At 42.6% G+C, this 27258-nt stretch overlaps 1 protein-coding gene across 2 annotated transcripts in view; it reads left to right on the top strand.

The window, feature by feature from the left end:
• The window catches only part of EXOC4 (exocyst complex component 4), a 1827849-nt gene that overhangs the window by 1367679 nt on the left and 432912 nt on the right, over positions 1 to 27258 (top strand). For both annotated transcript variants that reach the window (XM_086918922.1, XM_086918920.1), the window contains exon 13: positions 13195 to 13350. In XM_086918922.1, the coding sequence (XP_086775048.1) occupies positions 13195 to 13350 (156 nt within the window). The remainder of the gene's footprint in view (positions 1 to 13194; positions 13351 to 27258) is intronic.

Below are 27258 nucleotides of genomic sequence, written 5' to 3'. Positions count from 1 at the left end.
ATGATGTTCAATTTAAATATCACTTTGTACTGATACTATTGTAATTTGATAAGTAGCTAATTGTTTTTGTTTTATCATTTGTTACCTTTACATGATGCTGATCTGTTTCGTCATTAATATATACGCCTTTATTATTTATATTTCAGTATTACTTACATTCGATACTCCTTTGTGTATGTTTACTGTATTGCATTTATTCATGAATTCTAATAAACTTTTTAGAACATAAAGAAGTCATATCTCATTGCGCCAGAGAGCGATCCAGCAGCTGCATGTTCAACAGTTCTCAAAGGGGCAGTGTGAGAGAGAGGCAGACTGATTGGAACATGTTTTCATGGTATATGCAACCTATAACGAGGGCCGGGGCAGTTTGATTGAGATCCTTCATTGGAATGAAGGGTTTGATTGATGTCGATATTCTCAACTGCTAGTAAGCACTCATGTCACTGGCTATGATGTAATGATTCAAATTAAGCTCATTGCTGAGCGAGAAGCCTGAACATTTGGTATAATCCGTTATTTCATAGTATAGCCCAAAGCGGTGAAGATTCGTTTGTCAAGAGCTTGTATGGTTCCCTTTTGGACTTAAACTGATGATGGAGAATTCTATTGGTTGGGGTTTCAGCTTCTTCTGAGACATTCAGTCTTGTATTTTTGCTAATCATGCTTTGATGTGAGTGATGGATGTGCTGAGGCTTAATCATGGATTACATTGAGTACCGTATTTTCCGGCGTATAAGACGACCCGTCGTATAAGACGACCCCCTACTTTTCTTGATAAAATGTAGGTTTCGTGATATACTCACCATATAAGACTACCCTCACTTCCAGCGCAGTCCAACGCAGTCCTGCATAGCCATTTCGAGAATTTATTTTGGGCTTACCGTATTAGTGATTCTAATCCTCCTCCCTGTGGGTGAGCAGTAAGGCTTTATCAGTGGACAGTGTTAAGCGTTTATTGTACACACTCAAAGACTGAACTCAAACAAATTGGTTGTATAAACAATATTGCTTTAGTCACAATATTTTTATTTAGAACCATATGAAAAACTGTCACTTGTGAACATACCTGTTTGTCATCAAACATGTACGGTACGGTAAACATAAATTAGTGCATGAAACAGTGCAAGTGGATTAAACTTTTCATAACTTTTCATGTCCAAGCGATTTTTACAGGATTTACAACGTTCCCTTTAAAAGCCTTCAAAATCCTCCTCTTCGTCATCTGATCTCATAAGTAAATCAATGAGATCTTGTGGTACATCGGTAAGGCAGTCATCGTATGGATCTGGTAATTCCGTATCAGATGGTGTGATCTCGGCTTCAGCATCCTCTTCATCTTGCCACAAGTAGTCGTCCTCCATACCATCTAATGAATTTGATATGCCACACTTCTTGAAAGACTTTATGACTGTTTCTGCATCGATGTCGTTCCAGGCTTTTATGACAAAGTTGCACAAAACATCCAACTGTGGAGCACGCATGTTTCCTCCTTTTGTGAATGTTTTTTCACCGCTAACCATCCACTCATTCCACTGTTCTCGGATGCGATCTTTAAATGGCTTGTTTAGGCACACATCCAGTGGCTGCACCAACGATGTCAATCCTCCAGGTATAACTGCAGCATCTGTTTTTAGTCTTGCCAGCCTTTGCTTGGTGCTTGGAGTTAAATGAGCCCTGAACATATCCCACACCAGTAGACTACGTCTTTGTAGAAGTCCACCTGGTCGCCTGCTCCATACATTATCAAGCCATAGCTTTACCCCTTCTTCATCCATCCAGCCTTTCTCATTCACATGCACAAAACAACCAACAGGAAACTTGAGTTTCGGCATTTTTTTTCTTTTGAAAATAACCATTGGTCTCAGTTTTGCGCCATCAGCTGTGCATGCTAGTACCACTGTGAAACTGGACTTCTCATGTCCTGTTGTTTTTATTAAAATTGTCTTTTCACCTTTTTGATGGACAGTTTTGTTTGCAATCATATCAAAATTCATTGGAGTTTAATCCATATTACCGATACTACTTAGCGCATAGCCATGTTCATTGCGCAGCTTAATAACGTAGCGATGGAAGCTATGCATTTTGGCATCAAGATCCGCAGGTAATTTTTGGGCAATTTTTGTCTTTTGCCTCAATACCAGATTATGCCTTCCCAAGAATCTAGTACACCAGGATACAGTGCCCTTAAATCTGTTGCTGAGATCTGGGTTAGATTTGGCCCACTGAAGTGCAACCAATCGTATTTTATTTCGGGTCACTACATAACCGCTTTGGCGATGCTCATTCACCATGTCTGCTACATGCTTTTCGAGTTCTGGCCAATGTGGGGTGCCTCTTCTTAATGCACACTTACCCCTTGGCATACTCCTTAACCCCTTCGACGCTGATGACGAGCTGGGCTCGTCATGGCGTAGCCTCCTCGCACGCTGATGACGAGCCCAGCTCGTCACGTAAAGTGCGTTTTTTAAAAACCCAGCGTGCGAGCGGAATTCCGCTAGCGCGCATGCGGTTAATGCTTTCTCATTTGCTCTCCAGGCCCGAACCATCTTTTCTGTTACTCCATATTGTCTTGCAGCAGCACAGTTATTATGTTCCGTGGCAAAATCCACAACTTTAAGTTTGTAACTGGCTTCATATTTCCTTCTTCTTGCTACTGCTGGAGCCTTGCTGGGTTCTTGACTGTCAGCCATTTGCACTGGATGTACTGCTGGAGCCTTGCCGGGTTCTTAACTGTCAGCCATTTGCACTGGATGTACTGGTGCTGTACAGTATGAACAGGTGCAGAGACTGGTGCTGTACTGTCTTCACCACCACATGTACGGTAAATATCTGCTCACCAGACTGCCTTTCCTCTTTGCAACAACCAGCCAATCACGGAAAGTGCTCTACTGCCATCGGGAACATTCTACAGTCCCCTTTCTATGCCCATGTCATGGAGAGAGGAGCGCGTGCCAAACGTGCAACACAGCGGGGGCTGCCATCTTCGGCGCTGGCTGCCCGTTATATATTTCGGACGTCCTGCTGCCTCGTCTGCCTGGGAATGTGCAAGCGGTTGGAGGCGTGTGTGCAGCGGCAGCGGCAGTCTAGGTAAGACTCATGGCGCCATTTGCTCGCTTGTGAAGCGGTCTGACACCTTCGAGTGAAGTCCTCGCTATGAAAAAACGCTCGCTTTCGATACTTGCACAGTTCATGGCGCGGGGCTTGGGTGTGGACGTTGCCAGTGCCGGTGGCTGTATTTTTTAACATAAGGTGTGTTGTATTTCCTATTGTTATGCGGTCTGACACCTTCGAGTGAAGTCCTCGCTATGAAAAAAACGCTCGCTTTCGATACTTGCACAGTTCATGGCGCGGGGCCTGGGTGTGGACGTTGCCAGTGCCGGTGGCTGTATTTTTTAACATAAGGTGTGTTGTTTCTTGTTATTTCCTATTGTGAAGCGGTCTGACACCTTCGAGTGAAGTCCTCGCTATGAAACAACGCATGAAAACATACCATAAAATTTGGCACCCGGCGTATAAGACGACCCCGACTTTCCAGAACATTTTACGGGGTTAAAAAGTCGTCTTATACGCCGGAAAATACGGTATCATCCATGTATTGGAGGTAAAATATTTAAGCCTGTTTAGAAGTTTCTCGAGGGGCTCAAGGTAAGGTTGACAGGCATTGGCAGTAACACAGATCATTGTGGGACTAATAAACTGAACCAGAGTAAAACAGAACCGACGTTTCCAAATCTTACAGAGACAATGTTCCAGTAGCACAACCGAAACAAGTGACCCAATTTGGGAAATCAGAATGTTGTTGTGTAAACTGTTTAATGCTGCCAAGAAATCCGGAAGGATCGGAAGTCATACCTCCGCTTTATCAAGGATCTGACCAGAATCATCATTGATGTAAAGCACAATCATTTCGGTACCATGTTCATCTCAGACGCCTGATTGCTTGGCTACACGCTTCTCTGTGATTTCTGTTGGGAATGCCAGTGGTAGGACATTAGTTTACATTATTTTCAGTGTCTTCATTCGGGCTCTTCACTGAGGGTCTTACAATGTCTAGTTTCATGGAGGTTGAAAGCACTTTTTGTGTCACTGAGGAAATGACAATGTTCTTCCAATGCTGCACAATGTAATGAGTGTTTCTCTGAGTATCCATATGTGTACCAGTAGGGAAATCTCCATTGGCAGAACGAGCTACCAAAATTGCGTCCTTAGTGCGCAACTCCTGCTGCAAACATCCTCAGCAATCCATACATGAATATCTAACTTATTCATAGTTGCCAACTGTCTCGTTTTTGCAGGGGCAGTCCTGGCAAGTTGGAGACTGTCCCGGGTAATGATGTTGCAGAAACCGTTCCTCTTGATTACACACAGGTACGCAAACAAGCACTTTGTATCTGCAGCAGCCTTGTGCTGCAAAGTGTCCCAGGAAATATTTTTCAAATGTTGGCAACTATTTTATTCTCAACTGTATCTGGAGGCGTTTACTTGATGTTCCAGGCACATTGTTTTATGGTTACATATTAATGGTGTGTCATTTGGTGTTGTGTTTTAGTGGGATCCTGTGTCTTACATTCTAGACACGTAAACATCTACCTTCCGCCTCCCAACAGGTGCATTAAGGAAACGGGCTTCTTTAAACAAGGGCATTTACATTCCTGTAATCGAGCTCAGGTCGGAAAGTGCTGACAGAGTAGTAAATGATATAACTGATTGCATAGGTGTGGATACTTTTTGCACTGAACACCTTTTGTTCCGTATTGATAATCATACAAAATTGTGATTTCTGGAACTACTTGTGAATGAATTAGCATAATCTCCGTTTCCACTGCTTAATGTTTTGTTCTTGTATTCCCTGTTCGCTTGGTCTATTTAGTATATAATGAAACATTGATTACAGCTCCTTTATTGATACCTCGTTGGAGCATTGGTACAAGTGCTTTAAATGGAAAAAAATAAGTGCAGGTACTCATTAAAATGAGCTAGAGGTGTGGCAAGTGGGCAGGGCTAGGGGCGGGGCTTCGGGAAGATATGTTCATACATAATGACTTCTGTACCAGATGCAGCACATATCAAAACACATGAAAAAACGTGTTTATGTTAACAAAACAGATTAACTCATTACACAAAATGATAGCCAAACAGTGATATGTTAACATTTCTTTGCTTTGTAATATTTGCTACTTCTTAATGCATCCTGTTAATTGTTGTTGTTTGGCACAATACTGTAATTCTCAAGCGTGCACCCACACAGAAGAAACAAGCACACAAGTGCACAAAAGCATTCCACGCAGTCCCCTCGAAAACTCTCCAGTGTCCTGATTCTCTCCCTCTTTCTCTCACAAAAGAACAGGCACACACAGGCGGGCAGACGAGCACACAGCCATCTGCAAACACTCACACAAAGTCTCAGGTGGAATTAAAGCCATTTTAAACTCCTTCCCTCCCATGACTTTTTAGGTCTCGACTGGTGTACACTGCGCAGCAGTGTTGTGCAGCCGAGAAATTTTGTTCTCCAGTACTTGGGCTTGAACCCGCCTCTCTCTTTCATTGGCTAGCTCCATAAATGGAGGCTAGCCATTGGAAGAGAATGATGTCAGTCATTCTTGGAGCAGATTCGTGGGCGTTTTTTTTTTTTAAGCCCCGCCCCATTTTTCCATCATGAAGAGGTGTGGGTGTTTCCTTTTTTTTTTCTTCAGGATGTTTGCGGCCGACATTTTTTCATGGAGCTGGGGCGGGTGGGTCGCGAGTTCGATCGGGAGCCTGGCCCCCGAAATGTAAGCAAGAAAAGTTTGCTTTGTGTGTGATGGATTGCATGCCAAGAGCTGGGGCGGGAGCCTAGCTCTGCGGGTGGGGCCAGGAAAAGAGCTCTAACAAAAACAAACCCCATGAATGGAAAAAACACATAGCTGACACCGTGCAGCTGGCCCATCTGTCCTTCCATGGATTGCTTATTGTGCTAAACCTTCCCCTCGCCCCCTCTCATCCCTCCCCAGGGAAGGTGACCCTGCCTGCCAGCAGCCTGGGAATAGCGCCGTTCGTGTGGGCTAGGTCCTGATTGTATTTCAAGGAGAGTGCGTCATGCGTCTACATTTTTGTTGTATTATAAGCAATACTAGGCAGCGGTCGAGGTGCCTTTTATTTTGCAACATACTCCGTTTTCAAGTCCCTTATAAGCACAAATATGTGCCATATAGTGGCGAGTGTTGCAGTGCACCCCCCACCCCCTGTTTTTTTCTTATCGCACATACCACGCCCTGAGCACGCACTATGCCGTAGCTTTACAAATGGAGAATTATGTGTTTGAAGAACGATTGGTCGAGCGTTGGGGACCCTCGGCAGCGGATGTATATATGATCACATATTTTACATCATGGTTGCATACATGCTATTAAACCCGAGTCGGGACGGATACGACCGATTTTTGAAGCCAAACGTCTGTATTTTGATGTCTCCCTCCTCAGATTGCTGCTTCTTCCATACAAGTCAATGAGGAAAATACATTCTCCCGATTATTGTGTTTCTTAAGTCTCCCACTTTTTCTCTTGTAAAATGTTGGCATATATGTGGTTTCATTCCTTGCTCGTTCAGTGTTTCGACCAGTCACATTGACATGGCCGAACAGGAGGTGATTAGATATACGTTGTTTCCTTTGAGGTTCACATTACAGCGACAGAGCGGCAGCTGCTGCTAATGCAACAAAGTGAAATTAATAAAGTCACTTACATCCTTTGCTTACTTTAGGTGTCCGTGTGTGCTGCTTTATTTCTGTTAATTGAATGGTTTTATTTTTCTTTGTATGTGTAGTTTCAATGAGAGGTTTTTCCCTGTCACATTTTGTTTCTTTCAACGATTGTGCACAAGAGAGAAACAAATTAACTGCTGGTTTATTTTACCTCTTGTATATCCACTGATTTAGCATCAATTTAATTAAATGTGTTTAGTAAGCACTTGTTTTGGTCGTGATGTTTTGTGCAACTACTGTTTAGCGCAGGCGGATGCAAACAAGGGGCAATTGCTTTTTTAAAGTTTTATTTTGTGATGTTTGAATACGTCTAGTAAAGTATAGAATAAGACACGATTAGCATAACATTCCTTGGAGTTTAGCCAACATACGAAATCAGTGGCATCACATGTAACGGATACTGCGAACTCAGCCAGCCAGCAGCATGGCCCACGGAATAGCCTCTGCGATAGGGGCAAACGTAGGTACTGTAGTTAATATTGGGAAATAAAGGGATGTGGGGAAATACGGGGACAGGCAGAGAAGGGACCCAGACACAGGAAGATAGATACCTTTGATCCAGGCACTGTCGTAGCACTCGGGCACTAGGGCAGGAAGCCCAGACTCTGGGAAAGGCAGTCAAAAAGCAGAGCACAAACTGAGTGAACAAACCTCAGTCACATTTTGCATGAAGTTTATCCACATAGCATTCAGATTCCTAAGATCCTTTACGGTTTATATATGGTTGCTACTGATTGATACCTACAGTTCAGTACTCTGCCAGCAAGATTATGCTTCTCTTTCTGTGCATGTGACCATCTAGAACTCAAGACTCACCATGGAGGATTATGTCGGTGCTGTGCATGATGTGATGTGTCAATATTTAGCTAGTAGTGTATATATATATATATATATCTCGTGACGGTCTAACATTGTTTTGAGTTTGTGGAAAAAAAGTAAAGCTCTTCCAATGAAGCACTATGCATGACTGTTTATAACTGTATAACTGGCACCTTTTGTCCGCAGAGCATTTGTGTAACATTTTTACACAGATCGCTATAGAGACGTTTTGACACCGAACACCTTCTTTTTAAAGTGATACTAAGAGGAGCATGCTCTTTTTTTATGTGACATGTATGGGACCATCAGTAGAATTGACATAGCCAAACCCATTGCCGTATTCTTCTAACGAGCACCAACACAGCAAAGAGTTGTCTTAATTGATAGAAAGCACTCCCTAGTAGTTACATTGGTCATGTAAATGGTACATTTTGTTTACATAGGTTTCTTTGTGAAGTGCACGTTTGCTCGTTATGTACTTTTTTGGTACTGTTGTAGCATCGGTTTAAGATGCAATCTGAGGCCTTAGCTTAGAAAATGGGAGTGCATGAGTTTGTAGTTGGCAGTTTGATGAAAGTGTTCAAAGGTGCGGTTTTGTGACCAAACATAGCCAAAGTTGCAAATGGTCATGAATATGCAGGCTTGTCATCTGGTTCCTATGTGTGAGCTTTTTAAGACTGTTAGGGGTATTTCTCCATGAGTTCCCTGAAAGTGGGAAGTACTGGGCTGTTTAACTTTACACTGAACCCAGGTTGATATCTGTGCATTCTGTAGATGGGAAAAATAGCATTAAGTGTTGTGTGTTTTCGTTTTTGGATGCTATACTTCATCAGTGGGGTACTGTGATTTGTTAGTGATGTTAGCCAGATGGTAGTTAATAGAAAAATGTTATTACGGAATGGTGTAGTGGCTTGCTTTGTCTTGCGATTGGTAGTGTCATCTAGAGGTCTGAGATATAGAGGACCATGTGCTTATTAATGTGGGGTGCCCTAGAAAGACATCTCATCTGCTCTGATTCCACAGTGTGGAATATTGATATGCCATGTGGTATACTCTGTACAGTGGTTAACTGTCCCACATTTTGTAGGTTTGTCCTGCAAACAGGGCACCTGTTGCACTGCACAGACAGGTACAGAGGAACTGTGGAATGCCCTTTGTCTTGCATTTTGGTTCTTTGTCACTTTTAACCCTCTCAGAGCACAATAAACTCTCACTCTTTCAGGCAATTATGAGCTGTGAAAGAGGTACCTGCTGGTGGCTAGGAGGGGGGGAAAAGCACCACAGGAGGGGGCTTGCACAATGCAGCTTCAGGATAATGTTCATTTGTTGATTTGCAAATCCAGCCATCTCTGATAGACAACCCAAATGTGTGATTGAAAACAATGTCGGGGACCTACCCGGAGAGTATGCTCTTGGGGTTTATTTCTTCCTTCAAGCCTGTTTCAAAGTGCTGATACATTGCCATCTCTGTGCAGGGCAAATATGATTTTCCAATGATCAAACTGCTTGTGAAATGGAGAATATACCACTAGACTGGGCACGTCTCCTCTACCCTAAGTAGTATTTAGTCTATTTTTTTATCTGCATGCTTATTTGCAGCTTTTATTTGCTTCTGAATGCTCCCAGTCTTGCCAGATAGGGTGCTGAGGAATACATTTAAAAAGTGAATGCACAAGAGCAGACAGTTTGGCCAAACTGGAGACCGTGACTAAAAACCCTTTCTGTTTGTTCTACTTTTTCAACTGGTCCAGTAGGCCACAAGTGGGGTGGCCGTATGTTGATGGCAAGGCCAAGGGGCGGCTCTTCCCAGGGAAAGGCCATGGTGTTGTAGACTCTAAAGGGATTAGTATTTGAATACAATATGAACAGTTATCACACTCAATAAGTTCAGTCTCAGGCAGAGTTATACATTTTAAGCTGGCCTGATTTAGAGAAGGGGATTTAGAATAAAAGCCCAAAAGTGTGCCAAATGAGCTATGATGCACCCACTCACCAAGAACTGTCTTCAGATGTCTAAGCGCATGCAGTGTCTCTCAAGGCAAGCTGCCAACACCAGGTATAGTGGGATGTGTTGTGATGTGGTATACAAATTGGTGGTGCTGTTTGTGATCTGTTACTTGAGGTTTTTGGAATGTTTTGGTGTTTGTGTGCTGTGTAGCTTTGGATAAAGTGGTGTTTTGGAAAGGCGATGCACCACATTCACCTTTTATGTCCCTGCCGGCTCTACAAATGATTTATAATTTTTAGGTCTCGACTGGCGTACACTGCGCAGCAGTGTCGCGCAGCCGAGACATTTTGTACTCCAGTACTGGGGCTTGAACCCGCCTCTCTCTTCCATTGGCAAGCTCCATAAATGGAGGCTAGCCATTGGAAGAGAAAGATGTCAGTCATTCTTGGAGCAGATTCGTGGGCGTTTTTGTCTTTTTTTTTAAGCCCCGCCCCTTTTTTCCGTCATGAAGAGGTGTGGGTGTTTCCTTTTTTTTTTTCTTCAGGATGTTTGCGGCCGCCATTTTTTCATGGAGCTGGGGCTGGCGGGTCGCGAGTTCGATCGGGAGCCTGGCCCCCGAAATGTAAGCAAGAAAAGTTTGCTTGGTGAGTGATGGATTGCATACCAAGAGCTGCGGCGGGAGCCTATCTCCTGCGGGTGGACGTGCGGAAGGGAATGAGTGCACGCGCTGCATGAACTTCTCTTTTGTTCTGCGCGGTTCGCGGCGCACGGCGCAGGAGGCAGTTAGGAAGGAAGAGGAACAACTGCTCAAAAGTTAATTTCGGTAGGTTTGTAAAGTACTTTAAAATCCATGCATAAAAAATCTACGTAAAAAATGTGATTACATCCGAGGTACAGAATTCGATCTAAATGTCCACGAAAACGTTGTTTTACTGTCAACTAAGCAGCGTGTCCATTCTTTCGCACAGCATGCCACACTTCACAACAAACGTGCTCCCTTCAGTGAAAAGCGGCCGCAAAGATTTACGCAACCTACACAATAGATGCCCATTTCAGTCCCCTTTTAGTTTCTATTTTCCTCTTCTTTCTTCATTGAAAGATCTGTCCACAATTTCTTAATTCCGGATTTGTAGAGACCAAAACAAACCGCCTCTTCCTCGTTTACTGGTTGAAAACACCAGCCCTTCCAGAAAGCTAGGCCACAAGTCACTAATTTGTGACGCCATATTGCATGTGTAACCAGCCTGGACCCCATTTGCTATTCATACGTTTCAGCACACCTGAGATGGTCGCTTTTAACGGTTAGCGCTCTAGTTTATAACGTGACGGGTTTGCACTGTAGAGTATGTATCCCATAGAGTTTGTTCTATTGTGTTGATGAGCTCACAATGCTTACAGTATTCTGCTGATTGGCTAAGCTGTAATGTTTCGACCGCTGCACTGCGCCTGCTCGCTTTACTGGTCAAAGGAAGAAGATGACGGGTACCGGTTGCGAGAACCGGCTGATGTCGCTGCCAATGTCCCGCATTCGTGTCATCATGAAAAGTTCCCCAGATGTGTCCAACATCAACCAGGACGCGTTGCTGCTCACCACAAAAGCCACGGTGAGGGACGGACGGGAGGTGGCAGTAGAACGGCCCCTGAAGTTTATAGACCTGATTCGGAATGGGATGGCGAGAAACGATGCATCCAAGGTGCTTGAGAAAGGGTGTGGGAGACCATAGAAGGGTGCCGTAAACTCTGGACTGCGTCAGGGTGGACAACTGACCGTTTGTCAACCACTATAATTATGGGCTTAACAAGGATAACCTGTCCCTGGGAGGTAAAGATCACTCACTCCAATACTCTCTGTGCAATTTTTCAGTGGGGATTGGATGCAAATGGCTGTGTGTGTTGGCTGTGTGTGTGTGTGGCTGTGTGTGTGTGTGGCTGTGTGTGTGTGTGGCTGTGTGTTTGTGTGTGGCTGTGTGTGTGTGTGTGTGTGGGGGGAGGGGCTCTCTGTTTGTGTGTATGTGGATGCTCCGTGTGTGTGTGGGTCTCTCTGTGTGTGTGGGGCTCTGTGTGTGTGTGTGGGGTGGTCTTTACCCAGCCTCTACCCTTCTCTCACTATTTCTCTCTTACTCCCACTTCTGCCTTACTCTCTCCACAAGTCTCTTACATTTTGTCGCTACTTGCATCCAGTTCTCCCCTCCATGCTAAGTTTGCCACCTGGCCACTATTTTGTTCTGCTATATTTCATTATTTGTGTGTGTGTGTATATATATTTATATTTATATACATATATATATACACACACACACACACACTCACATATATATATTCACATATATAATTATATGTATGTATATGTTTACAAGAAATGTACCAGAGTTTTGACTTCACACACGTGTGTTAAAATACATTTCTATGAATGTTATGAATTCAGAACTCATCAACTATTTGCCATTTTTATCTGAAAAAGTGGCAATCCTAACTTCACTTGTCACCTCACTTCTTTACATTCCTCCCCCCTCCCCCCCCTTCCTCCTATGTTCACCTGGTCTTTCCCTAAACCAAATGCATCACCAGTTGTCATGGCAGCTCATTCCTGGTGCGCTGCAGGTTCCCTGCTATACATTGCCCTAAGGGCAGGCTAACTTCACACCCATGAACCCATTACCAAATGCAGCGATTAGTGTTGCAGGGGCACACTAAGGGAAGCAGCTACAGTGCTGGACAAAAACATGAAACGAAAAAAACCCTACTTTGCCGAAGGTGGAGGACTGCCACTTACTTACTACTGCCAGTGCCATACCGTAAAAGGGACTGGATTAGTGACTGGAGACCCCAACTCATTTCATACACCTGACGGAGGGGTGGGGGTAGGGGCGCTAAAGCACGTTCATCGTTGCACACCATATTGACAGTGCAGGGTCTGTCTAGAGACCCTGCCTTGTTAATCACAGTGTGACAAGAGCCCACTCAAATCCCTGCAGTTTGGGGACAATGAAATGGGCGCTGCTAAATTTCAGCAGCAGCTCTGCAAAAGGGCATCTACTTCACAACTCATTTACTTGCAAGCTGCTCGGAAGCCCTGCCCTGCCCTGGAGGAGATGCCTAACCTCAGCTTGCCGTCGATCAAGGTACTGGTACTCTCCCGGTCTACAGAGAAGTGCCGTTACTGACGGCCCAAAACTTCGGAAGTGCGGGTACTCCGTACCGGTGAGTACCGGCCCATTTAAAGCACTGATTGGTACTGGTAATAATAGTATGCCTAGGTTTCAAAGGAGGTTTACAGGGCAGTTCCTGTAGCTTTTTCATCATTCAGGACAATGGGGAGCAGCGCGCGGCACTCACATACTGTACAGGAACCCTGAATGTGATAACACTTGAGTGAGCTTCACTTTAATAATCAGTACATTTGAATCAGGCCAGTGAGAGGAAAAGCCATGTAGAAAAAGCTGTTTCTCTGTTTCGAATCGAGAATTCTGCGATACATTCATGGTATGCACATCACATAACCTTTTAACAATAAACTTTGAATATTATGCCACGTTTTGATTATCAGTAAATATTGATGTATTTGCTGTGCCATATTATAAGCATTTAATATGAGGTAATATGTTGTTACATTTAAATGTCATGAATTTATCATCTCATACTTTTGCTGGTCAAAGTGGATAATCTATGTATTTTATTCTCTTAGGGGCATTGTGGTTTCAGAGGACAAGTTGGTCATCAGCGCTTCTTGGGCCAAAGATGATGACATCAGTCGTCTCTTGAAGTCCCTTCTTAACTGGATGAACATGGCTCAACCGAAACAACTGAGGCCAAAGAGAGAAGAAGACGAAGATTTCATAAGGTAAGGGTTAGCAGCAGCTTCTAATCACATCATGCGGACTGGCTTCTCTGGAAGGACCACTGGCTTCTTGCTTCAATTACAAACACCTAATCACCCTTGATCTCCTCTGCTCCTCTTCAAGACTCTGATCTTTTTTCCTTTGGACACTCCTCTGTTGGAATGCCCACCGTTGGCATAGGAGCTGCTAACAACCTAAGTCACTGTGCTATTCTTCAGACACCTCACCATTGAGCAGAAGGAACCCAACCATCTCCACATCATGTCACAGTTATACTTTCTTCCACAGAGTGTATCAGAAACACTTCTGGGAATCCACGGTATAGCATATGATAAAAGTGCTGAAATAGTCAATGTATCATGTCTGATATGTTCTGATTGAGATGCTCCTCAAATGAATACATATAAATACAACTTTCAAAATAGATCAGACCACTTCTTGGCAGGGCACTACATCTTATTATTTTGGGCTGCCTTCCCTTTGGCTAGATGTCCTTCAGCCCAACCCTGCTTTAATTATCGGAAAGAGCTGAACACCTCTTTAAAGAGCACTACATCACAGTGCATTAACCATCCACAACCCAACTATCTCTATCCCTCGTTGACTTTATCCTGGACTTTAACCATATACAGTGCTCCACTGCCTTTTGTATTATAACATTGTATTGGTTTTCTCACCGTTCACATTACAGAGCACAAAATTAACAGTGGTGTATAACATTTACCCCCTATCTCTCACATCTTCATTGTGCCTCCTGGCCCTGTAGATAAAGGGAAATAAACAACCTCGACGCCGCTGTCCTTTGGCTAGGATTGTACTATAGAAATATCACTTGCATGATGACATTCCCACTGAATGAATGGGCAAGAGAAAATTGGTTAAGGTTTGTGTACTGGATTACTTAGGTCTCATTGGACTTTTTGCAGTACATGCAGATCTGTTATCAATTTTGAATCCAACACGAACCACACCTCGTATGACCGTGTCCACATCTTGTTTGTTGTTCAAACTCCTGTTTTCATGGAACTGGACTAGGAGTTTGTATTTGATTCTCTTGCACACAAAACTCTACTCAGACCAGTTCACTAAAATAAATGGACATATTAAATAACTTTTGACACTAGGAGGCAATGAGACACATCCATCAATAAAATGAGTTCTCCAAAGTCATAGTAGATCAAGCAGCTTTTCCTGTTCCAGAGGCATTTGGATGGGGAAGGGTCTTACTTTATGTTCTAAAGCTACCCATGCACACCAAGTAGTGCATAGTCTTCATGTGGGACCTGCTCCTAGACTGTTCATAGACACGCCAAAAGGTTCAGGAATGTTGTGAAATAATAACACACACTGACATCTTAGGAACATGTTTTTCATTGTGTAAGAAGTAACACTGCTGCACCTCAGATTACCCCTGGCCCAAATGACGCCTGAAGCACTGTGAAAACTCTATGGATACAGCCCTCCAGCCAAACACTCTACATTTCAGAAAAGTCAGAAAGGAAGACCTACAGATTAGACTGGAAATACATTAAACCACTGTACTGAGCCTTTGTAGTTTATGGATCCAGTTAGCTGATCGGGCTAAGGATGCTGCCTGCTGGTAAATACTGATATGGAGCACAGAGTTGATCTCTTGAGTCTTGAGAAGGAGTCATGCCGTCTCCATAGAGTCTACAGCTTTCATGGCATTCCAGACCGATGGCTTTGTTTTTGTAGGATGTCTATGGCATCTGGTTACTATTAGGACTAGACAGGGTCCACTTAGCACAGCTGAGTAAATAACCAGCCATTAGATTATGTGAGGGGCTTGCTGTTTCTTGTCACCCAAAGCATAGTCTTTATTTGTCGGATTTGTAATGCGCATAGCTGCCCCAGCGACGAGGCGTTCCAGCGCAAACACAGACTCCTCAGCGAAAACCAGAAAAAGCTAAAGGTTACGCAGGGAAAAGCCAGGTCTTTATTGCTTTTCGAAAGGCAAGGTAGTTCTGAATGGCTCCGATCGACACAGGGAGCGAATTTCAAAGTTGAGCAGCCAAGCTGTGAAAGGAACGACCGCCCGTTCTGGCTTTCAGAACACGAGGAGTGCATACAAGCGCTAAATCTACTGTTCTCAAAGGATGCCGTGGCACATAGAACTCCAACAAATTAGCCAACCCAGGGGCGCTTGTGACGTCAAAATGCTATGCGACACACAGAGTGACTTGAACTGAATGCGCTTCTCAACAGGCAGCCAATGAAGTTTGCGAAGCACATGTGAGACTGAGCAGGCTTTCGGGAGAGCCACCAGAATGCGAGCTGCTGCATTCTGTACTCTCTGTAAATGCTTAACACTAGCCTTGTTGGCTCCCAAATCTAGGCAATTGCCATAACATGATTTGTTAACATACTTATTTTATATTTTTTATTTAAAATTAAATATTGAAGCATTCTGTGTTTGACCCATTTCATCAGAGGCAGTGATACGGTGTTTCCCTAATGATTAACTGTGTGTTATCATCAGGTCTTCACGAATATACGTAAGGTGGATTGACCTTGCATTTGTTCATGGTAATTCCTTCTGCCCCTGCTCTTATCCAGGAGTGCATTGCTAGAGTTCTTTATGGCCAGTCTCTTTTCACACAAGAGAATCCACTGCTTGCAGCTTGATGTGAGTAGGTCTGCTTTGCCACACATAAGCACAGTGCTGCATTCATCATTGTGTGTCAGTCTTAGCTGCAGCTCCCCCACCTCACAGGATTGCGGCACCATCCGATTGGATCCCTCACCTTTCACCTTTACTTTTGAATATTACATCCTTGGCTCTTTCAGTGTCATTGAGCGGAGACACTGTACCCAGGCAGGTGGATGATAACTCAGTTGCTGACTATTTAGCAGCATTAGTCGATTCAGTGGAGACCAGGGAGGACAATTGTATACAGATAATCACTCTATGAAGTCTTTAATTAACGGAAGCCTAATCCCTCCTTGACTGATGTCTTGGTGGTTGCATTCACTCTGCAAGGCTGACCGTTTACCTACTAACTTGCCCACACTGTCAGATAGCCAGTGTGGACGAATAAGGTCAGGATATTAGGTGTTCTAATAATCTGATTTGTAACTTTAAATCTGCACTTTTTTCAGTTAGAAAACAGGTGCCTATCATTACCAGCCCCTTTATAAACGTTATACCTATCTAACCGCCGCCAAATATTTAGTGAAATTATTTCTAAAGCACTCATCCCAGTTGGACTAAAAACTGTGGTGCCAAAAGGGCGCGTCTTGAGTTGGCTTTAAAGGTTGCAGAATACCCCTGCCCACCTGCAGTATGCTAGGTCTATGTGACAATGCCACTCTAGTTTTGTTTGCATCACTACACTACTTCCCAAATGTAGTATGCATCAGTTGTAAGGTGCTCTGCGCCCTCATTAGGTCTTATGTTGACGTGACAAAAACACTCAGGAATAGACTAAATCTTAATTCCTCCAGATTATTAATATGATCAGATTCTTACCTACTCAGGGTCAGCTCTTGTCCCCTTTATTTATGGAAATTGTTTTTCAGCATTAAAAGACATACGAAATAAAAACATGTTCATTAGGGCTGTATACGTTCCTGTTTAGTAAATATCTAATTCTAACGTGTGTCCAGCGCCAGTAGATTTTAGAGGCATATTTGCACTTTAGACGTTTCGATTACATGGGATGACAAAGCGGTTGGACATTTTGGGATGTTTCGTTTTTACATTCCTCCTTCCATCATAAATAGTTGTAGTCAGTGATCAAGATTGAGCAACATAGTTCATACCACACAGAAGCATCGATTGATGTGATGGGCTCAGCAGGTGATGGGGACTGACATCATGTTGTCTGCAAACATGTCACCTGTAAAGACACCATCTCAGACATAACCAATTCGCATGTTTGTGTGGCTACGTCATGTATGTACTGTCTGCCATACCTGGCGTCGCAGCAGTCTGTGTTGCAGACATAAATTTGCAGGTACATAAATTGTGCGACTGTGCAATCTCTTTTCACCTCTGGTGACTGGTCGTATTATTGATAGCATTTCATGACTGTTAACGTCTGGTGGAAGTGGGAGTCCCATTAATGCCTATGGTGTGGTGAAGATTAGAGCTCAGTATCTGCTTGGGTCTTTAGAAGGGGTGGTCAAAATGAGTGTAATTTGCTTTTGCATTATTACACAGAATTATGCGAAATTACGGGGAATACAAATCTGACATATTTTTGCGCAAAATTGTACACTTGCATCAATTTGTGGGACGATGATGCATTTAAGCAAGTGCACTGTGCACAACAATCACTTGCGTTATTTTGTTCCTAAGCAGTCACAGTAACTTTTTACTATGAATCACCACGAATTGCACCACTTGCAGTACATTTTTACTGCTAACAGTGCATAATTACGTGAAGTGACATAATGGCACAATTTTACGAATTTCATGTAACAGGGCTAATGCAAACTGCCCGTAATTAAGCATATTACAGCAGCATAATTATAATTTCTCCCAGGCACAATCTTCAGTAAACATCGTATCACTGCTTTCTGATATGCCTTTTGACACCCACATAGCAACTATTTCAGTGGCAAGTCAGTCCGTTTTGACGGTGATCCTCGGCTTTCAGTCTCCCAGTTTAGTTAGAATCTTCTTGCAGTTTTTAATGAGCTCCATGAGTGTATCTTTCCTTTTTAACCATAGAGGTGTTTGTCTGTTCAGTGCTCAGCAGTACACCTAGCACAAGCTACACTGCGGGTAGATATTCCACTGTTCCCAGCAGTACATTTTTCTTTAAATAAGACATTATGTGTTTCATCCCTAAACGTTTAATGCAGAATGTTGCCAAAATACATGCAAGGATACCTTTGACACAATTTATAGTGAGCATTGATAATTAAGAGGGGAATATTTCTGATCTTTCACATCCAGTCATTTTTATTACTTTTTTATCCTTATGTTTGAATCTGGCTTCAAACCAAAATCTAAATTCTTACCAACCATGTAGAGAGATGTTATTGATATATATTCTGAATTGGTGGCATGTGATATTAAGACACTTACCAAAGTATAGAAATGAAATCTAAAAACAATAATTTGAAAGTATATTATACTTTGATCAACAAACTAAAAATTAGGTTTGATTGCAGCATAATAAATTCAGATATGGAAGGAAATATTGTCCTTTGGTCCCAGGACAAATATTTAAAGGAGGCTTATACTCCTCTGCAGGAACAAAGGTGCGTTGAAAAGATCACTTTAGAGTCGATACGTGAAATGAGGTTATACAAAGATGAGTTGATGAGCTGACGAGGGTTTATTAAAACGAGATAAATACAAGTTCTTGCAAAATGACCAACCCAATGTACCAGTTATTTACTTGATTCCCAAAATTAATAAGAAATGAAACTGACCTACCTGGCCATCCTATAATCTATGCCATAGGTAGAACCTTTGAGAATATATCAAAGTATGTGGATTACTTCCTGAAGAACTATGTGAAGAGTCTTCCTTCCTATATACAGAAAAGTGGTGACTTCATAAACAGATTTTTGATATTCCTCGGGATGGGATAAGGACTATATATTAATGACTTTGGATGTTACAGCTCTATATCTGATCACAATCTACACAGATGGATTAAGAGCCATTCAACATTTTCTGAGTGCGAGGCCTTTAAAGTTGTGGAAATTGACTCAAATGTTACTCTTTATTGTGAAATGGTGCTTAAAAAAGAATTGTTTTTTGTTCAATAACGAGCTGTAGAGACAGATTAGGGGTACACCTACGGCCTCCTGCTTCCCCTCCAGCTGTGCTAATTGCATATGGGCTGGTAGGAGTAGCAGGTGCTCCAGGTGTACATATGAATGACTGGTCCAAGCTTCTGTTCCTATGGGCCAGATATATCGACGACCTCTTCATAATTTGGAGAGGGTCAGTGGAGGATGCCATTGCATTTGTGGACGGCTCTATAATAATACAATTAACTTGCACTTCACCAGCAACATCAGTAAAGCAAAGGCAACATTGCTAGATCTGTGTGTATTTGTGAAAAATAACACATTAGAAACCAAAATTTACAGAAACCCTACTGCGGAAAATGCAGTTCTCCATGCAACCAACTTACACCCAGTTCTATTAAAAAGAAGTATACGATATGGGGAGAATTTGTGTGTGAGAAGAAATTACACTGACGAAAATGAGGTGTTGATAGCACAGCATGAATTGACTAGGAGATTTAAGGTTTGGGGATATTCAAAAAGGATTTCCGAGGCTAGGACCAAGGCTAGCCTGAAAAACTAGAGGACTTAATTTTCAGAGGGAGAAGAAGTAAGACCAACCAGCTAAATACACCACGTGCTAGAATGATAACTACCTACAGTACTGAACAGGGCCCTCTTAGGAAGATTATACAGAAGCATTGGCTTCTCATTCAGTGACCCTGTGATAGAAGGATTGGTTACTAGGAGGCCTGAAGTCACGTTCCCCAGAGCTAAATCAATGAACAATGACTTAGTGAATAGCAGTCCAGAAATGGTATGCCAATATGGTCTTACAATGTGCCATTTTATATGACTACCAGAAAGATCAGAGGTAGTTTTCATTGTAAGATTGTATGTGCGTTATACATTTTAATTTGTCCTTGCAAATTGATGTACATGGGGAGCGCAAACTTACAAGTACATAAAAGGATTCTGCAGCATATACGTACCATCAAGAACAAACATTAAAATTATGTATTGCAGACACTCATAAAGGCAATGATAGGCTGTGACATTATTTTGTCATTGACTCTATACCAAGAAATATCAGGGTTGGCGACAGGGAGTAGAGTCTCAGATTGGAATGTAGATACATTTTAGACCTCAGTACCAAAACATCCAGTGGCCTGAATACAGAGGAGGAGTTGCACACACATCTGTATTAAGATGAATTCCTCATTTTCTCGCCTTTTTCTGGAGCTGGTAGTCTAGAAGATTTATATGCACAAGCACTTTCAATTATGGATACAATGAATTAATTATAATGTGGCCTATTCAATGTAATGCATTGTTAGGTATGAATTTTAGCACAATAAGAGGAAATTACAGGCATGAGCATTTTCATCTCTGGGTACAATGAATTGTTTATAATATGGTGTATATGTTACAGTCAAAGTGTGAAATCCCGGTATTGTATAGAATACCTAGGTAATGTAATGAATGCCTGATGGTTTTCGGCAAACTATGAAATATAAGTTTTTTGTGAAAATGTTACATACTTTTCCTAGTCATTCTATACAATTCCTAGGCATTATACAGAATGGCCAGTACCATTTACGCAAAGTGTTAAAAGGCCACAAGATGAGATTCCTAGGCATTTGGCAAAGTGTGAAATCCTGGTATTGTATAGAATGCCTAGGTAATGTATAGAATGCCTGATGGTTTAGAGGCAAACTAGGAAATATATGTTTTTTGTGAAAATGTTACATACTTTTCCTAGGCATTCCATACAATTCCTAGGCATTATACAGAATGATCAATACCATTTACGCAAAGTGTTAAAAGGGCACAAGATGAGAAGCCTTTATTGATTAATACGCATTTGAAACTGAAAGAACAAAACTACGAAATAAAGCACAGGATATTTTTACCGGAAAACAATGAAAGCAGAACTGAGATTGAAGTACTTGTTACACTAAGAAAGGCCAGAGTAACACGTGGAATTGTACTCCCTTTTATTCTTCACACAAAAACACCTTCTACATTGGTACTTTGATCTTGTACATACATTTCAGGACTTAAAGAAGAATGCGAACATAATATTGTTACTGGTGAAACACAAAACAGAACTGGCATGACCTACTTGTTGCAGCACAAAAACACCTTCTATTTTGGCACTTTGATCTTGTACATACATTTCACGACTTAAAGAAGAATGCGAACAGAATATTGTTACCGGTGAAACACAAAGCAGAACTGGCATGACCTACTTGTTGCAGCAGGGAAGGCTAGAGTGACATTTTGAATTGCACTTAATTTTCTTTTTCACTCAAAGGCACCTCATATTTTGGCATTTCGTCTTGCACATACACCTGACGAATCCTTGGCCGCTTCCTGTGGACTGAAAATTAGCTGCAGAACGAAGAGGTATTTCGTGGTCAGGAACGTCTTCAATTCTCATTAAGTTCTTTGGACATACGGTGAATTGTGATCTGGCGTAGAGTTGCTGCAAGATTCCTTGTGCAGTTCCAAGTCGGTAAAAGCCATCTTCCGTCACGTTCATAACAACTGCCAAGAGATTGCGTGAGTCACCCCGCCCTTTGTCGACGTCGGGAATCGAAACTCGCACAGTGGCAACCAAAGGCACAGGAAGAATTTTTTTGTCAGAATCCCTTTTCATTTTTTTGGCCTGAATCTCAAGGTTCGATTTCAATTCCATGTTACTTTGGATAGCTTTCTCAATATTGAAGCAAACTTTGCACAAAATGCTAACCCCATAACCTACTCTGTCGCCGTCATCGTCTTTAGGAGAATGTCCAGAGATGGCATGAACGTTTCGGCCACACTTTCGACATGTATGAGCTCCACTGGTTTCTTTTAAGCAGACGCAACAGATAGCGAAAGAAGAAGGATTTTCGGTAACCACGGAAATGGAAGGCTCTTCGATAACCATGGCTTCATCACTGTTTTGGTTTCCTCCAACATGGATTGCATTCTCAGCTATGTCTTGTGCAGGGAGCTGTGCTTCTTGCATTGATTCATCTCGACTTTCTTCCTGCTGTTGTGTTGTTTGTACGCTCTCTATTATTTTTTCGAGCTCTTCCTCAGTCTCTACGTCTTGTAAAACGTTGTCAGGCAGGGACGACGTCGAGAGACCTACTCTAGCTTTGCAGCCAGACAGCGCTTTGTATGGTGACCTCTTAATCCCAGAATGAAAAGCTCTGTTCTTCATAAATTGGACGAACAGCAATCCCTCACTCCAGCAGCTAATTTTTTCATCTTGCATCCAAGCACACAGAATATTTTCAATGTCCTGATTAGCTCTTTCGACGCTCCCCTGACTTGGTCAGTGACGCGGATTACCATGGACGATCTTCAAGGTGGGCCAATACTCCTTTAGGCTGCTTACCACATTGTTTGCAAATTCCTTGCCGTTATCGGACAGTAGAATCGTTGGAGCACCAAGCAACGTAAATATGTTGACGAGCTTGTAGGCTACTTCTTCCGCTCTCTTTGACTTTAGAGCCTTGAGAACTACAAGATGATCTTGGTACACCATTATAAACTTGTACTCTCTGTCAGGATGGGACTGAAAATCGATGAGATCGACCAGACAACGGGAGTTGAATTCAGAAAAAACCATTGGCTTGACCACAACACCTTTTTTAACACCTTTTTGCTTCTTCTGGCAAGGCTCACAAAGGTGAATGTACAGCTCAATATCATGACGGGTAATGTTCTTATACCTGTCCCTTCCTCCATGACCAATAGCCAAATGGGCCTTTTGGAGTACGTCAAATAACTGGGAGTCCGCGACGTAAAACTGAATAGCACTCGTACCTTCTTTAACAGGATAGATCAACTTAGTCTTATTCTTGACCATCATTACGTCATAGTGTTTCACCAGCCAATAGTCCCGTGGTTCCTTCTTAATGGTCGTCTTAGCCTTTTTCACATCCTCAACTAACATTTGGTAACTGGTTTCGGTTAGGAAAACACAGTTTTTAGCAGCATTGGCTCTTACTTGAGATAATTCATCGCAGAACCGTCGCTGCATGTCAGCATGGCGTGATTCCTGTCTTGTCACTACACTCCCTTCCGACATGGTGATAGAAGAACCACGGGAAAGGATGACGTCTGTGGAACCTCAACCGGATGCTATACACGACCTCTGACCCTGCTTGCAGGCAGGTCGCTCCCCACACCACCGCACGGCTGCCACCTGCTCTTTGCCTGGTTACTTGTGCTGTCTGTGCCCCCTCCCTTGCTGGTAACCTGTCTGTCTCTGCCCCTCGCTTGCTGATAACTTATGCTGTCTCTGGTATTAGGTTTATTATATACTTTGCTGGCAGACAATCCGGCAAAGTATACAATGCCTAGGCAATGTATAAAATATCAATCATTCATACTTTGACGTTCGATTTTCAGGCATTCTATACATTACCTAGTCATTCTATATAATGCCGGATTTCACACATTGCCGGGCAGGAATAAAATGGCGGGATTCGGCGTATTATATACTTTGCCGGCAGACAATTGGGCAAAGTATACAATGCCTAGGCAATGTATAAAATATCAAGCATTTCATGCTTTGACTTTCGATTTTCAGGCATTTTCAGGCATTCTATACATTACCTAGGCATTCTATAGAATGCGGGATTTCACACTTTGACTGTAACATATACAATAAAATGTATTGCTAGCTGTGAAGTTTAACACAATAATATGAATAGTTTGTAACTGATAATATGTTAGTACTAATATGATAGCCCTACTTGGGAAGGATTTTGTGATTGAGAACACAAATTCGTTAATTGAGTGCATATGCATGTTTCTTTGTTCACGAATAAAAATATGCAGCAATGGAGATGTTGTAAACGCTATTGATTATAATTGTTTATGGATATAGAATAAAAGTTTGTTCATTAGAGCAACTTTTACAAAACTAGAGTAAATAAAATAAATTGTAAATTGAAACTTGTATAGCGCACTACTCACCCGCAAGGGTCTGAAGGCGCTTGTACGAATACCGCTGTGGAACCCATCCTGGCTTTCCCTGTGAGGGGTCCACTCCTGGGCACCCCCAAGGTGGAGGCCAGGCATCCTTAACGTTGTGAGGGCCGTTGTGGAGATTAAGCAAGCTATTGCCCAGAGTTGCAGAGTGGGACTCCATGATTGGAATAGGCACCAAGGCGAGAATTATCAGGTCTGTGGAATTTTTGAGCCCAAGACCCGCCGAGCGGGGAATTGAACCCTGGTCCCGGGCTAGACATCTGCATCAGGGTCTGCTGCTCTAACCATTGAGCCACACTTCTCCAGAATGTAGGCTTAAGACAAATTAAGATCTAGGTATGCATAATACTATTTGGATTTGACAGTGTCCGAGTGCATGTCCCATAGCATGGTGCTTTATTATCTCAATTTGAATTTAATTTTCATTTTCAATGTAAATCACTTTGATTTGGCTCTTATCAATGCATTTTGGGTAATATTCAATTCACATTTACCTTAATGATTTAGTAATTATAATTTAGAAATTGTCAGCTTGACTTAGTATGTCTTTAGTGTTTATAATCACTTATGTACTTTAAAAAGTGACATTGGAACATGGCTCTCCGTTGGGTGACCAGGCCTGCTTTGGCAGCTGAAACTCTTTGTCAGATTTTTGATGTAATATATTGGATCCTCTTATAACTTTGGAATGTCAGCAGCCTATACATATTGGGCTGACTCGTTCAAGTCAAGTTCAATAAAACGTTATTCGGTCTATTACAACCATCAAAGTATATCAGTAAACAACATATCACATAATAAAAACCAGGCTGTACGGCTTCTAAAATAATCTATACACATCTCAACCGACAATCTTCACATCCTTTAAAGGGAGGAAACATTAAAAACTAAAAGTTTTACAATTTCTAAAACGCACAGTTTCATATAAAATCCTAAGATATAAAATCTTTCTTACCACATGATTTTCATTCTTATATATCTCATTCGCCTCATACACTCAACCTAAACTTCTCAATAGTCATTACATTTTAGTAACTCCTTAACTTTTTTTTTATATATTTCCCCATGGCACAGGCTATGTCTAAATTGACCATTTCCACTAAAAGGTTTACTGCTTGCAACCTATTTTTAATATCATACGTTTTAAAAATTGGGCACAAAAAATGTCTTTGCATTTCTAACAACTTCGGCAATCCAATCAAATATGTATGATATCGCATTTTGTTCCCAAAGTGCAGGTGCATTCCCCTTCATTATTTAGCATAAAGCAGTCATATGACGATTCCAACTCCATTTAGGAGCACGGCGGCGTCCAGCCACATTGGTGAGGTCAGAGTATGTTTGCACAGATGCATATTTTTCTAATTTCCATGTCTCCTTTAAATGTCTCATGATCAAAGTGGTAATATTTTATAAATTAGATTTTTGCCAGCCTCTCTTTCTGCACTGATCTCTTTGAGTAAATCCAAATTTCAAGGTTGGGTACTTTTAGAAATGGGGGTCTATATTTTTGCAATGGTTTACATTGTTATCCAAGTGGGGACCTTTCTTCCTAGTCAGGGTAAGGAGAATACACTTCTAAAATAACCCCTGCTCACCCCCTTGGTAGCTTGGCACGAGCGGACAGGCTTATCTCAGAGGCAGTGTGTAAACCGTTTGTGCACACATACAGAAATACAGTGAAAACACTACAAATGGACACCACACCAGTTTAGAAAAATAAGTAATCTATATCCAAACCAAACAAGACCAAAATGACAAGAATCCACAATACAGTTAGCAAAATATGAACTTCTAAAGGTAAAAATAGTTCTGTTCACAGCAAACTGCACACAAAGTACCTTGGATGCGTTGTGCACACAAACAAAAACTGTTGCAGGGAAGGTGATGCGTCAGTACCTTACTTCAGGGGAGGTGATGCGTTGGTGCCTTACTGCCACGCAGGGGCGATGATGCAATGGTGCTGGCATTGGATTCTTCAGCCGTGGTACCACGATGCGCTGGTTCTTGCAGCCGCAAAGCGGGGCATGTGTTGGAATCGGTGCGGTGATCTCAGCCTTCGTAGATTGGTGCGTTCGATGCAGCATGCATAGATTTCCCGAGCCGCGGGCAGGCGCTGCAACGATTTCTTCGGCGATGCGTCAGAAACAGGTGCAGATGCGTTGTGCTTCTCGAAGTTGTGTTACTTTTCCAGCTTCCCACGGCCAACAGCCTCCAGAAGTTCACAACAGCAGCAGGCACCTCTTAGCAGGTCAGAACTCCCAGCAAGGAAGTTGAGGGTAGCTGGTGGTGAGGTCTGTGTATCCCTGAGACTTCAAAACAGGAGGCGAGCTCTACTTCAAGCCCTTGGAGATCTTCCTCAAGCAGTGGACACAGCACACAGCAAAGTCCTTGTCCTTTCTTTGGCAGAAGCAGCCACTGCAGGCCAACCCCAACAGCACACAGCAAAGGGGCAGTACTTATGCTCCGTTTCTCCAGCTCTTCTCCTTGGCAAAGGTTCTTCTTGAATTCCAGAAGTAATCTAAAAGTCTGGGATCTGGGCCCCTCTTTTTATAATACAAAATCATTTGTTCTCTGTGGCAGAGAAGCTCTTTGCCTAGACAAAACCTATTCTGCCCTCTCTGTTGCAACTTCCTGGCAGGAGGTGGAGACTGGATTGTGTAAGGAAGAACAGGCTCATTCAGGTTTGAAAGAAATCTCCTCCCCCTACTCTGAATGTAGCCCAGGCCCATTCAGCCCAGCCCTGACTCACCCTGGAAAGGCAGGACACACCTAATCCCCCCCTACCCCCCCAAGTGGCCGTCTGAACAGAATGCATATCCCCTGTCCCTGTCACTCCAAAGCTAGACAGTCAATACACAACCTAGCAGACGCAAACTGGATGGCTTAGGCAAGAGTCAATTCAAGTCAAGTCAGAGAATTTATATAGCGCACTACATACCCAGAGGGTCTCAAGGCGCTTAGGGAGGGGAGGACGCTTACTTGTCAAATATCCACGTTTTAAGTTGCTTTCTAAAAGCTAGGTGGTTCTGGGTAAGGCGAAGGTAGGTGGGGAGTGAGTTCCATGTTTTAGCTGCTAGGTATGAGAAGGATCTGCCTTCCATGGTGGTCTTGTTGATGCGGGGAACAGTGGCGAGGGCTTGGCTGGAAGAACGTAGTTGGCGGGAGGGGGTGTAGAAGGACAGTCGTGAGTTGGTGCATTC

The sequence above is a fragment of the Lissotriton vulgaris genome, chromosome 1_1 (genome assembly GCF_964263255.1).
Source record: "Lissotriton vulgaris chromosome 1_1, aLisVul1.2, whole genome shotgun sequence".
Classification (NCBI taxonomy): domain Eukaryota; kingdom Metazoa; phylum Chordata; class Amphibia; order Caudata; family Salamandridae; genus Lissotriton; species Lissotriton vulgaris.
The sequence above is the reverse complement of the archived record's forward strand: the minus strand, read 5'-3'. Positions and strand labels throughout refer to the sequence as shown.